The sequence below is a fragment of the Gymnoscopelus microlampas genome (genome assembly GCF_963454915.1).
Source record: "Gymnoscopelus microlampas genome assembly, chromosome: 3".
NCBI lineage: Eukaryota > Metazoa > Chordata > Actinopteri > Myctophiformes > Myctophidae > Gymnoscopelus > Gymnoscopelus microlampas.
In genome coordinates, this window is record NC_139940.1 from 59770317 (window position 1) to 59784585 (window position 14269).

Sequence of the window (14269 nt, forward strand, 5' to 3'; positions counted from 1 at the left end):
GTACCCCCCTTGTTTGTACCTATTACTTTTTGGAATAGACAGTGGAAAATAACGTTGAGTCACAGAGATGACTTCTTTAAAATTATGTGTAATTTGATAATAAAAATAATCAAGTTTTGCGCTCAGTTTAGACACATTTACACTCAAAGGTCCACAATAGGAAATACGCTCTCAAGTTTTTTTGTTAATTTTTTTTGACAGATATATCCAAATATTATGGTATACATTTTTGTCAATACAAAATTCAATGAATCAAAAGTTACTCAAAATAGCCTACATTTCACATACGTCACTTGCATTATGAAGACAGAATGTCTATTAGAGATGCACGATAAATCGGTCATCACGTCAGTATCGGCAATGTCAGCCTTAACACATTCGGCGCCAGAATTGTATTAAAACCAGTGCCAGAGAGCTCACCGTTTGTAAACGCTGCCCTGTTTAGAGCTCTATAGACTCCACGTCGAGCACCCGAATGTAAACAATGGATGCGTGCACGACGAGGGATGGTCCTGGCTAACGCCTGGAGCAATAACATCTCTCACGCGAGTCACCGTTGCGGAGTGATCGTGCATCGGGAAAAAAAATCCACACTGTAAAAAGTGAAGGAGATGCGGAGGTTTTTATCGAGGAGATAACTTGGAAAAAAAGTACTTACAATTTATGCATTTAGCGGACGCTCTTAATCCAGACTTAAGCGACTTACAGTAAGCAAGGACACAAGATAATACATCATTGTAGTGTCAAAAGTGTACTTCTGGCACTACTGGTTGCTGACGGCTAGGGTTGTGTGCTCAATACAAATTGAAGTCCAAGACGTACGTGAAGTTCATAACAAAAAGGGATTTACAAATATTATAGAGTTTTAAACTAACGTGTGCATCAGTAGGCCTAATAAATCAGGTAATCAGAAGTCTGTATCTGCATCCAGACTCACAGTTACTGTTAATGGTATACAGATATCAAACCAACTTCATTCCGATCAGTAAGAAACAAGCTTACTTTAACAACCTTGCTTTTGGGGGGAAAAGCAACTACAATGTGACTACAGTTTAGCCGTGGTTTAAAGTATACTAAGTACATTTACTCAAGTACTGTACTTAAGTACAATTTTGAGGTAGTTTTACTTTACTGGAGTATTTCCAGGTTTCAGTACTTTTACTTCTATTCCACTACATCCCAGAGGCGAATATTGTACTTTTTCTCCACTATAATTATTTGAAAACTTTAGTTAGTAGTTACTTTGTAGATTTGTATTATTATTACAAAACATACAGTAACCACTTCAGCCATATAAACTTTTCGGCCATTTGAAAATAGCCGATCTACAAGCTCACAGTGCATCGCGATGCGACGCATTGTGACCTTGTGGATCTGCTATTTTCACAGGATTGTATACATTTGAAAACTTGTGAAATGGGACATTCTGCATAATGAGTACTTTCTACTTTTGGTACTTTAAGTACATTTCGATACCAATACTTTTGTACTTTTACACAAGTAATTTTTGTTATTCCAGACTTTCACGTGTAACAGAGTATTTCTACGTTGCAGTATTGATACTTGAGTAAAAGTATTTGACTTAAGTAAAACAAAAAATAGTACTTTTTCCAGTCACGTTGACATGGTTTATGTCTTTGTTCCCAGGAGAGGAGTTCTCCACGCAGCATCAGCAGCAGAGCTTTGAGAGGATAAGGATGAGGAAGGCTCTGTCCGGAGTGTTCCGCACCCTGGCCTTCCCCTCTCGGGGAACCACCGTGACCGACGTGCACCGTTTCTGTCAGGAGCAGTGCAGCCGCGACACCTGCTGCCGAGGCTTCATCATCAACCGCAACGTCCTCAACGGAGGTACGTTACCATGGCGATAAGGAGACAGCACATGGCGCACAGGTGGAACCCATTTAATCTGTCAAGACCTGAAGCCGATTCTACAAATGTTTTGTGAATCCTAACATGCGCATGTGTGTGTGTGTGTGTGTGTGTGTGTGTGTGTGTGTGTGTGTGTGTGTGTGTGTGTGTGTGTGTGTGTGTGTGTGTGTGTAGGCTCTGTGCTGTGTGGTTTGATGGGGGCTCCATCAGTGCTGCTGTGTGCAGATGAAGACTGGGATGTGGTTGGTCAGGGGGTAGCGGAGCGTGTGTGCGGAGCAGGACTGACCTATAACCAACAACAGAGGAGCTTCATCTTCAACTTCGGAGGACAAGACTTCACTATCAGTAAGAAAGTAGTGACCTCATTGCATAACTAAGCACATGTACTGGCTTGGTGTGTAGTGCCAGCATTCTTACCGTTTACTGCCCATCTTTCGCCGCAGGCTGAAAACCCACCTCTTCAGGAAACACTACCCTTCCTCTTTTCCTGGCCTACTTGTTGTTAACTAGTTGTACGAATGCTTGTTTTATTGTTGTATTGTTTTATTGTTGTATTGTTTTATTGGATCTTGTTTAGTCGATACAATTATTTGTTTTAGCTCCTGCTCATTTGATTTAGCTATTTTGTCTCATCTGTTTAAGGAAATAGGTAGCTGATATATTGCACTTTTACCTTAGCGCTAGGTATACTCTTGGTTGCTTGTTTTTGCAGAAAATGCACTTAAGACTTCTGGTGATTAGTAGTTTTCGTTCCCTACCTATGTTGAATGCACTTATTGTAAGTCGCTTTGGATAAAAGCGTCTGCTAAATGACTGTAATGTAATGTAATGTAATGTTTACGCCGCGCTGTTTACGGCTATGGACACCACGACGTGGACGCGGATGTAAACAAAAGCTGCGTGCACGATGGTTGAGGGTCCCGACTAACGCCTGGAACAATAATATTTCTAACGCGATCCTCCATTGCAGAGCGATCGCCATCGAAGGCGGCTCGTTTCCATCATGTTAAAAAAGAAATGGAGATATGAAGCTTTTTCACAAGGAATTATAAAGGATGCGGACAGGGGGGTCGTGTTTTTGGCATGGAACCACTTCAAGCTCTGTGAATGATTCCAAAGTTGCGTTAGAGCGCCCCACGTGGAAAAATGTATAAATAAATCTCTTCACGTAGATCTACGGTTTTGGCACTCAACGCGACTATTTACAAAACCGTAGATTCACGGTTTGGCACCCAATGTGTTAAGTACAATTATGAGGTGTTTTTACTTTACTAGAGTATTTCCAATTTTCAATAATTTTACTTCTACTCCACTACATCTCAAAGGCAAATTGAGATGTAGTGGATGTAGTTTTTACTCCACTATAATTATTTGAAAACTTTATTTACCAGTTACTTTGTAGATTTTGATTATTAGTAAAAAAAAAAACACAGACCTATAATATACTTTGGCAATTTGAAAATAGTTCCGTACCGTATGCGCTCTGTGAAAGCCTTGGATTCCACCGTGCTAAATAGTGCCAATTTTTTTGTTCAATGCTTGTATGTCCTTCTTTCCAGCTGATGCTGCTCTACCGGCTGACAGCAAGAACAAGAAAGACTACCAGGCTTCCATCGTCACCTTCCAGGCCATCTACCTCCATACTGGTACCAACCTATCCTTAACCCTAACTAGAGACGTACCGATACCAGTTTCTCCTTCCCGATACAGATTCAGATAACCATAACTCGCGTATCGGTCCATATCAAGTACCGATCCGATACCAGTGTGTAATTTAAAAAAAAAAGGTCTTGGACAGTGGCTCTCAAAGTGGGGTCCAGGGACCTTGAAATTAAAACGTTTGAAAACCACTGATCTAGGAATACAAATCCCTTTAATAATTGTTAAAGTGCAGATATAAGTTGGTAAAATGATAATGTAAATTCTACAGTAAGAGTTTAAAATCTTTAGTTTTTCCGATACTGATATCGCTATCGGAACAACTCTAACCCTAACCCTACAATAACCCTATCCTAACCCTATCTACCTTCACATTGGTTCCAACACATCCTTTACCCTAACCCTAAACTTAACCCTCCACCCTGGTACCTCTATCCTTAATGCATTGAGACCTGGAACGCAACTGTGTCATTTTTTATTTGAGCTAAAAAGCACTATTTTACACTTTGGCTATTCAAAAATTGCAGATCTACAAGCTCATAGCACTGTGTGTGTCTGAGCATGAACTGGTCACTCATGTGTTAGCGAACAGCGCCATCTAGTGGAAAAAACACTGAAAACACCAAAACACGTCAAAAACGTCAATGGCACTGATGGGTTCATTTGATTGTTTTGTTGCTGTTTAATTCCAAGCACATTGCAGCTGTTTACTTCCACTCTGTGTATGAATGCTATTCCATGTGTCTCACAGGCTCAGAGCTGGCAGCAGATGTTCCATCTCCAGCCTGCACAGGAGCACAGCAGACAGCGTTTGCTGTAGATGGTTGGTATCCAGCTCACACACTGACATGATGTCTGCACTATCATGATAATCGTTATTAGAGTTTATCGTGATAAAAAACTTGCACAATAATCGTATCTCAGAGATTTTAATTTATCGTGAAATGGTCCTCTGTCATACACCAGAATGAATTAGCTTTTGTTGAGCTGCAAATTCAGTACCACTTAAACCCTCTGTACCTCTTGTACTTATTACGGACCTGTGAAGAGTAAATTTGGTACACTCTTATTTCACTCTGACTCTACACGATTTGCCAAAAATAGCAGATCTTCAAGCTCACAACGCGTTGCAACGCGTTGCAAAGCTTGAAAAATATTTTTTTGCCACAATAATTTTGACAAGTAATGTTGTTATAATAATTAGTAATTGACAGCTGCATCATGGACCTAGACTTCATTCACTTTTTGATTGATTGATTGATTGATTGATTGAGGTACTTATATCTATCTATCTTATCTATCTATCTATCTATCTGTCAATCTGTCTGTCTGTCTGTCTGTCTGTCTGTCTGTCTGTCTGTCTGTCTGTCTGTCTGTCTGTCTGTCTGTCTGTCGATTCATTCATTCATTCATTGGACTGACAGTTCCCATGCAGCGTCATCAGTGTGTTAAAGATGCATGACTAGATGTCATGTGTGTCCCTCTTCAGCAGCGGTACAGGGTGCGTTCAAGTCCCTGGAGGAGAGCAGCGTGCTAGTGGATCCAAAGAGAAGCCTCCCCACCCTCTCCTATTGGCTCAACAAGATGAACTTCAACTCCCAGCAAGCACTGCTCTGGTGTCTCTCACGTACGTCCTATTGAGATATATGAATGCTGTAGCAGTGTGATAAACGTACTGTGCACAGAGCTTGTCCACAGTGTTGCCAAGTCCGTTTATTATAAGCGTCTTTGCTCTTTGGGCTTGTTTCTTCTGCAAAGCCGGTTGTAAAATATTGGTAGTTGCGGGTTGCCGTAATAGGCTCTATTCACAGCAGCCATAGTATGAAGACATTCACAGGTGTTACCAATGATACTAATGAAGGCTCTGTTCCATTCTGGTCAAACAGAGTCAGGGTGCTGATATTGTGCATGTTGGCCCACTGGAAACACTCTGTTACACCAGTGGGTCTAAAGTTGGGGTCCAGGGACCCTCATGGGCTTCCAAATGGCCCCTTGCAGGTGTGTAACTCTGAGAGTGTACACATTTGGTTCCATTTGTACACTCTCAGAGTTATGGGGGTCGTGGAAACCACTGTGCTAGACTAAATGGAACAGAGCCTTCATTAGTATCATTGGTAACACCTGTGAATGTCTTCATAATATGGCTGCTGTGAATAGAGCCTATTGGGCTTGTTGCTAACGTGTAGTTGCTTATATGGGCTTGCTTCCTAATGTCAAAACATTTGGTTCTCAAACATTTTCATGCCAAGGACCCCAAAATTAATATACTATTTGACCCCCCATCTGGAAATGTTCTTTTGCCCGGGACCTCCATACAAGGTGTTTGTATTTGAAATGTTTCAAAAAAACATTCCACATGTTTTTCAAGATTTTTCTTTTAACCCATTAAAACCGGGAAAGTCATTTTAGATTTTTGCGTCGTTGGCTGTTCAAAAAATAGCAGATCTACAAGCTCACAGCGCGTCACTTCGTGCCGTGCCTGTGAGCTTGTACATCTGCTATTTTTTAATATTTTTGAAAGATCTTGAAAGTGTGATGAGAACTACTGACTTAGAAGGGATTTGGTAGAATCTGCATCGGGTTTTAACATAGCAGATGTACAAGATCTGCTATAGGCTCCATTCACAGCAGCCATATTATGAAGACATTCACAGGTGTTACCAATGATACTAATGAAGGCTCTGTTCCATTCTGGTCAGGGTGCTGATATTGTGTATGTTGGCTCACTGGAAACACTCTGCTACACCAGTGGGTCTACAGTTGGGGTCCAGGGACCCTCATGGGCTTCCAAATGGCCCCTTACAGGTGTGTAACTCTGAGAGTGTACAAATGGAACCAAATGGACCCGTAAGGGTCCATTTGGTTCCATTTGTACACTCTCAGAGTTATGGGGGTCGTGGAAACCACTGTGCTACACTAAATGGAACAGAGCCTTCATTAGTATCATTGGTAACACCTGTGAAGGAAGTGATAATATGGCTGCTGTGCATAGAGCCTATTCTAAAGCTGCGTGTGCGTGTGCATGTGCGTGTGCGTGTGCAGGCTGTCAGTCAGAGCAGCAGTGTTCCATGGTAGACGTGAGACAGGACACAGCAGGCTTCCACGGCTGTGTGCTCTACCCAGACACCACGGTGTGTGGAGCCTACGACAAACCTCTGAGGCAGCCCTGTCGGCCCCTGCTGCCCAGCGCGCCACACAGCGCTCACATTAAGAAGGGTGAGTGTGTCCGATAACACACACACACACACACACACACACACACACACACACACACACACACACACACACACACACACACACACACGTTTGTACTACTACACTTCAGTGTTGATTTTGTCTTTTGAATACAATTCCATTTAGTTTTAGTCATATTTTAGTCACCTGAAATGTTTTAGTTTTAGTCTAGTCTTAGTTGACTAAATGTAAGATTTTAGTCGACTAAATCTACAGTTGATTTAGTCGCGGGCCGTAATGTCTCATTTATACTTAGATGTGTGCCGAATATAGCCGATCTACAAGCTCACAACGTCTCTGTGATGCATTGTGAGCTTGTAGATCAGCTATGTTCGGAGCATGACATCCGCGCTTAAACTTAATAAAATGTCTCTTCTCGACTAGTCCCTCCCTAACATTTTAGTGTAGTATTATTGATTGTCAATATATTAAGTCATACTGTAGTTTTAGACGTCATAGCTTAGTTTTTATTTAGTTTTCTCTCTCTACGTTTTCATCAGTGAAAATAGGTGGTCGACGAACATTTTTCGTCATAGGCTCTATGCACAGCAGCCATATTATCACTTCCTTCACAGGTGTTACCAATGATACTAATGAAGGCTGTGTTCCATTTAGTGTAGCACAGTGGTTTCCACGACCCCCATAACTCTGAGAGTGTACAAATGGAACCAAATGGACCCGTAAGGGTCCATTTGGTTCCATTTGTACACTCTCAGAGTTACACACCCATAAGGGGCCATTTGGAAGCCCATGAGGGTCCCTGGACCCCAACTTTAGACCCACTGGTGTAGCAGAGTGTTTCCAGTGAGCCAACATGCACAATATCAGCACCCTGACTCTGTTTGACCAGAATGGAACAGAGCCTTCATTAGTATCACTAGACCATATCCGGTGAAGGGCGCAGGCGAAAGTAGTTGCAAACTGGGGGTTATTGCATGTCGTGTCGCGCGTCCCTCCCCCGCACGTCCCGTCGTGCCGTCCCCCCTCCTCACCCTTACGGAGCCTGTTCTGTCCTCTCTCTCTCTATCTCCCCCTCCCTCCCCCCTCTCTCTCTCTTTCCCCCCTCTCTCTCTTTCCCCTCTCCTCTCTCTCTCTCTCTCTCTCTCTCTCTCTCTCTCTCTCTGTGTCTCTCTCCCCCTCCCTCCCACGCTCTCGCTCTCTCTCTCTCTCTCTCTCCCTCCCTCGAGCCGTGTATGCGTTGACACGCATAGGCCGCGGACCCCCCCACCCCCCCCACCACACACACACACACACACACACACACACACACACACACACACACACACACACACACACACACACACACACACACACACACACACGTTTGTACTACTACACTTCAGTGTTGATTTTGTCTTTTGAATACAATTCCATTTAGTTTTAGTCATATTTTAGTCACCTGAAATGTTTTAGTTTTAGTCTAGTCTTAGTTGACTAAATGTAAGATTTTAGTCGACTAAATCTACAGTTGATTTAGTCGCGGGCCGTAATGTCTCATTTATACTTAGATGTGTGCCGAATATAGCCGATCTACAAGCTCACAACGTGTCTGTGATGCATTGTGAGCTTGTAGATCAGCTATGTTCGGAGCATGACATCCGCGCTTAAACTTAATAAAATGTCTCTTCTCGACTAGTCCCTCCCTAACATTTTAGTGTAGTATTATTGATTGTCAATATATTAAGTCATACTGTAGTTTTAGACGTCATAGCTTAGTTTTTATTTAGTTTTCTCTCTCTACGTTTTCATCAGTGAAAATAGGTGGTCGACGAACATTTTTCGTCATAGGCTCTATGCACAGCAGCCATATTATCACTTCCTTCACAGGTGTTACCAATGATACTAATGAAGGCTGTGTTCCATTTAGTGTAGCACAGTGGTTTCCACGACCCCCATAACTCTGAGAGTGTACAAATGGAACCAAATGGACCCGTAAGGGTCCATTTGGTTCCATTTGTACACTCTCAGAGTTACACACCCATAAGGGGCCATTTGGAAGCCCATGAGGGTCCCTGGACCCCAACTTTAGACCCACTGGTGTAGCAGAGTGTTTCCAGTGAGCCAACATGCACAATATCAGCACCCTGACTCTGTTTGACCAGAATGGAACAGAGCCTTCATTAGTATCACTAGACCATATCCGGTGAAGGGCGGAGGCGAAAGTAGTTGCAAACTGGGGGTTATTGCATGTCGTGTCGCGCGTCCCTCCCCCGCACGTCCCGTCGTGCCGTCCCCCCTCCTCACCCTTACGGAGCCTGTTCTGTCCTCTCTCTCTCTATCTCCCCCTCCCTCCCCCCCTCTCTCTCTCTTTCCCCCCTCTCTCTCTTTCCCCTCTCCTCTCTCTCTCTCTCTCTCTCTCTCTCTCTCTCTCCCTCCCTCGAGCCGTGTATGCGTTGACACGCATAGGCCGCGGACGCCCCCACCCCCCCCACCACACACACACACACACACACACACACACACACACACACACACACACACACACACACACACACACACACACACACACACACACACACACACACGCACACACACACAGAGAGAGATCTGTAAGAATGTTTTCTGTGTAAACGTGCGTAAATGATGTCGCCGTGTTTCTGTTGTGCAGTTGATGTGCTGCGGTGAACGGAACGTCTCGCAGTGAATGGAATCATGTGTCTCGGTGTTGCCATGTCCGCCTATTGTAAGCGCTTTAGTGGCAATATTGGTGGTATTGTGTTTTGGCGTTGGTTGTGAAAGTGCAGGTGGGTGTGGGGACGCGTTGTGAGCTTGTAGATCGGCTGTTTTCCAAGAGGCAAGGTATATGTGTGAAGGCGCTTCGTTTGGCCTTCTTTTCATAGATCTGGTTGCTTGTAGGGTTCGTTTCGTTTGGCCTTGTTTTCATAGACCTTGCTGCTTGTTTCTCTCGCGAAACCTGGCAACGACGCATGCGCAGTTTGATGAAGAGTCCACCCAAGACAGAAGACAGCTACCTACCACCGTCCGTGAGGTTACTAGAATTATAGTAGGATTGGTAACACCTGTGAATGTCTTCATAATATGGCTGCTGTGAATAGAGCCTATTTCTCAAATTCGACTATGCTATGTCTGTCTCTCCTACACTGTCTCCCTCTCAGCTGTCCTGTCTGTCTCTCCTACACTGTCTCCCTCTCAGCTTTCCTGCTGTCTGTCTCTCCTAAACTGTCTCCCTCTCAACTGTCCTGTCTGTCTCTCCTAAACTGCCTCCCTCTCAGCATTCCTGCTGTCTGTCTCTCCTATATACACTGTCTCCCTCTCAGCTTTCCTGCTGTCTGTCTCTCCTAAACTGTCTCCCTCTCAACTGTCCTGTCTGTTTCTCCTAAACTGTCTCCCTCTCAGCTTTCCTACTGTCTGTCTCTCCTACACTGTCTCCCTCTCAGCTTTCCAATTGACATTTTTTTAAATCTCTCATGTTTGTTTGTTTCAGTGGACCTGTCTGGGCCAGTAAAGAGTTTCTATAGTCGCGTTCCCTTCCAGAAGATGGTGTCTTACTCCGTACGCAGTCGTATCTCTCTGGGAGACACTCCACTGTCTCAGGGGTAAAAAACAAAGGGCCCTATCTTGCGCACCTTACCCCTTATGCCTAAACTTACTAGACGTATTTTACATTTTGAAAAACATTTTTAAATATTAAAAAAATTGTAAAAAATGTCAAAACATTTTAGGGATAGGGGGTAAGGCGGCGTGCAAGATAGGGCCCAAAACCTTCTATTTATTATGTCAAATATGACACTGTATACAGTAAAATGATCGGGTCCATTTGGTTACATTTGTACACTTTGTCAGAGTTAGAAATGTAATGTACTATAATATTATGGTCTGAGTAATGTGAATTATGATGTGTCATTTTATCTGAATGCTAATTTTGAAAGAAGAAAATAGAAATGTATGAACAATATTGATGGACATAATAGATGGGAAAGAAATTGTCAGTAATATGTATGTGATAAGCAGTTATGTTTTTGTTGAATAATTATGTGTGTTGCAACTTTTATAGTTTAGAGCTGATGTATTTTCTGTCATTACATTTTAGTTTTCAGTGTTTATTATTTGTGCTTGAATTGTGCTTGACTTATGGAAGACTAGTACAAATGTCATGTTAAATAAAGTAAAGGTTTTATTTTGTGTGTGTGCTTGTATGTGTGTGTGTGTGTGTGTGTGTGTGTGTGTGTGTGTGTGTGTGTGTGTGTGTGTGTGTGTGTGTGTGTGTGTGTGTGTGTGTGTGTGTGTGTGTGTGTGTGTGTGTGTGTGTGTGTGTGTGTGTGTGTGTGTGTGTGTGTGTCTCTGTCTCTGTCTCTGTCTCTGTCTGTTTGTTTGTCTGTTGCGTGCGTGCGTGCGTGCGTGCGTGCGTGCGTGCATGTAGATTCTTGGAGTGTGAGCGTCGATGCGATGAAGATCCATGTTGTCGGGGTATGGGTTTTGTCAGAGATACCAAGTCTTCAGGTAAAATATTTTTCTGAAGAATATTTGTATTACATTTTTGAAATACAGGAAACAAAACAAATCAAAAAACAAGATCAAAAACTAAATAAAAGGAGGGGGAAAATTGCATAATTCAAACATAATGATGAATATATCAATGCAAGACACAACACAACAAAACTGAATTTGCTTGAAAAGGCAAGTATTAGGTTTATTTTCTAGCGTTTCTTCTTGGAGGCCATCTCAGCTAACATGGACAAGGGAAAAGCTTGTATATAAATGACTCCTCTTGGGAAGTCTCTTCAGTAGTGCAATCCACAGATAGAAAGCCCATTAATTTTTCCCATAGGGATTTCCGAAAATAGTTTCAGTAATTTTAAGCCTGGAACCAAGCCATCCAGGCTCCTAGTGAATCATGACCATAAATGGTAAATGGTGCATTTATATAGCACTTTCATCCAACATTACATAGATTGTGCAATACATTCACCCATTCACACACCGATGGCGGAGGAAACCATGCAAGGCACCAACCTTTAGGGGTTCAGCATCTTGCTCAAGGACACTAAGACACTAACTTTGGGGGAGCCCGGGATCGAACTGGGAAAATCACGGTTTCCATCCAGCTGCTCAACCGGCCACTGTACCCCTGAACCACTGCTGCCCTGAATCAAATAAAACACTTGATTCTATGTCAAAAATATTTGAAAACTGCAAAGAAAAGGGTATTTATTAAATACAGTATATCATATAATTAGATAGTATTATATTTTTTGACACAGAATCAAATGTTTGGTCATGGTTCACCAGAAGCCTGGATGGCTTGATTCCAGGCTTAAAATAATTTATATAAATATTTTCGGAAATCTCTATGGGAAAAACAACATGGTTTTTGATCTGTGGCACCACAACATGGCCACTGCAATGCCCTATAAACAGCGTGACCTGTTTATGTTCATACAGTATGATATGAACTATTCTAATATGATATTTGCAGCAGCAGGTGGAGAGGTGGTGTGTCTGTCTTTGATCAGTCTGGGCGTTCAGACGTGCTCTGAGGAGGACACGACCACCTGGAGGACTCAGGACTGTAGACCCTCTGCTGTCAGAACCCAGCCACTACCCTTTGGCTGGTACCTCAAACCTGGTACTCAACACACATGCACGCGCACACACGCACGCATGCACACACACACACACACACACACACACACACACACACACACACACACACACATATGCACGCACACATGTACACACACATTTTTTTCTAGCATGTCACTCGGGAAAGAAAACTAAATGAAAGCAGGTGCATAACAATCACATGCACACCTTTTATGCTATGTGAATTCACTGTCAATACGCATTACATTAAAGTTGTTAAATGGCTGTGGTGTTTGACTAACTGTTTTGTTTTTGTCTCCAGTGAACCAGTGGACTAAATCTCCTGCTCTCTGCCCTCCTTTCACACTGCCTGCACCCAAAAACAATGGTATGAAACTACTACTACTACGACTATGACTACTTCTTTTACTACTACTACTACTGTCACTACCACTGCAATTATTGACTACAATGTCTAATAGTAGCCTAATAATGATGACTAAACCCTACTAGGCCTAGATTTTTCTTGGCCTTTGTTTTCTCCATTCTTTAGATTGTCCCTTTATAAAACATAATTCAAAATGTTTCCCCATAGTAAAGCACATGACATCATCATTATGCGACAACGTTTCAAAGCGGTGACACACAAAAGACACAGGGAGGGTTAACATAGAGGCGCGTGATCCCAAAACTTATGGTTATAGCACAAGTGGTATAGGCTTTAGTATGTCGCGGCAAGGCGCACAGAATCAGCCATGAACTGGACCAATCAAAACGGGGAAACAGAGCCACCTGCTGGCTCTTTATGGCAATACAGTCCATCTGTGCCTTTCTCCGTCGTGTGCGTTCAGCGTTCTGTGACCGGCAGGTCAAAGGTCAAGGTCATTACTACGATAATGTCCATCCGTTAGCATTTTACTTTTCATACCGCACCAATAACAATATGAACCAAATTATGGGAAGAATGACAAGAATGATTAAATAACAACTGCTGCTATGATGAATAAGGATAATCACCCTAATAATAATAATAATAATATTAATAATAATAATAATAATAATCTGTGTTGTCAGTGTCTGTGGACCAGTGGAGCGTTGTAGAGAACTCCTGGGTGCTGATAGACCCCGCCCTCTCCTCCTATGATGTCATCCACGTGAGCCGGGACATCGCCACCGACAGCGACAAGATCAGAGACTGGTGTCTCCACGGTAACCACTGACCTCTGACCTCCGACCAGCACTAAGTTACCTGTCAATAAGCCTGATGTATACTTTGTCATACAACGGTGTTGTTGGTCACAGAAAATAGCCAAATGTGGTTCTGTTAAAAATGAGCTAAATTTAGCTATATGGGACAAAAATACAGAAGGGATATTTCACTTTAAAACACCTCTGGGGTCATTTTAACATCTACTCAGTCTTCTGTGAGCACCCCAGACACGTGTTAACCTGCTTGATTCAGTATTTAGATATTTGATATTCATTTTATCAGACACGCCCCCCTCCTATACACAAGCCCATTCAACTTCAAACTCCGTCTTAACCACGTTGGACTCATTGAAAACCACCGGCTTTGAATGCTATCAATGCATTGAATGGGAGATTATCACGTTTTATCAGACCATTGAATGGGCGAGTAGGCGACGAGTAGGCGATACACGGACCTACCCGCGATTTGTCAGACCATTCATTGGGCGTAATCAGGAGCTACTGACCTACTTTGGAGGCGGAGCAGTCCCCACAACAATATTTACGATTCTGTGCCTATCGGTACATAACTCCAATGGCGCTGAGTAGGCTCAGGCTCCAGTTCGCCTGAGACTGCACGCCTCCGTCATGGTCCGAAACCAAAACAACCAAAACCAAAACCGAAACTGAACTATTTAAGTCATCTCCGTTGGTAGGTCAGTATGTCTTGATAACACCCAATGAATGGTCTGATAAATCGCGGGTAGGTAAGTAG

The 14269-nt window shown here is 42.9% G+C and overlaps 1 protein-coding gene across 1 annotated transcript in view; it reads left to right on the plus strand.

Annotated features, from left to right (window-relative positions):
• The window catches only part of tg (thyroglobulin), a gene marked incomplete at its 5' end in the record, with an annotated part of 78761 nt that overhangs the window by 38511 nt on the left and 25981 nt on the right, over positions 1-14269 (plus strand). Inside the window, 11 exons of the mRNA XM_084053243.1 lie at positions 1648-1848; positions 2044-2214; positions 3429-3515; positions 4280-4351; positions 5018-5155; positions 6571-6744; positions 10208-10319; positions 11144-11223; positions 12200-12349; positions 12629-12694; positions 13381-13515. Coding sequence (XP_083909369.1) covers positions 1648-1848; positions 2044-2214; positions 3429-3515; positions 4280-4351; positions 5018-5155; positions 6571-6744; positions 10208-10319; positions 11144-11223; positions 12200-12349; positions 12629-12694; positions 13381-13515 — 1386 coding nt within the window. The remainder of the gene's footprint in view (positions 1-1647; positions 1849-2043; positions 2215-3428; positions 3516-4279; positions 4352-5017; positions 5156-6570; positions 6745-10207; positions 10320-11143; positions 11224-12199; positions 12350-12628; positions 12695-13380; positions 13516-14269) is intronic.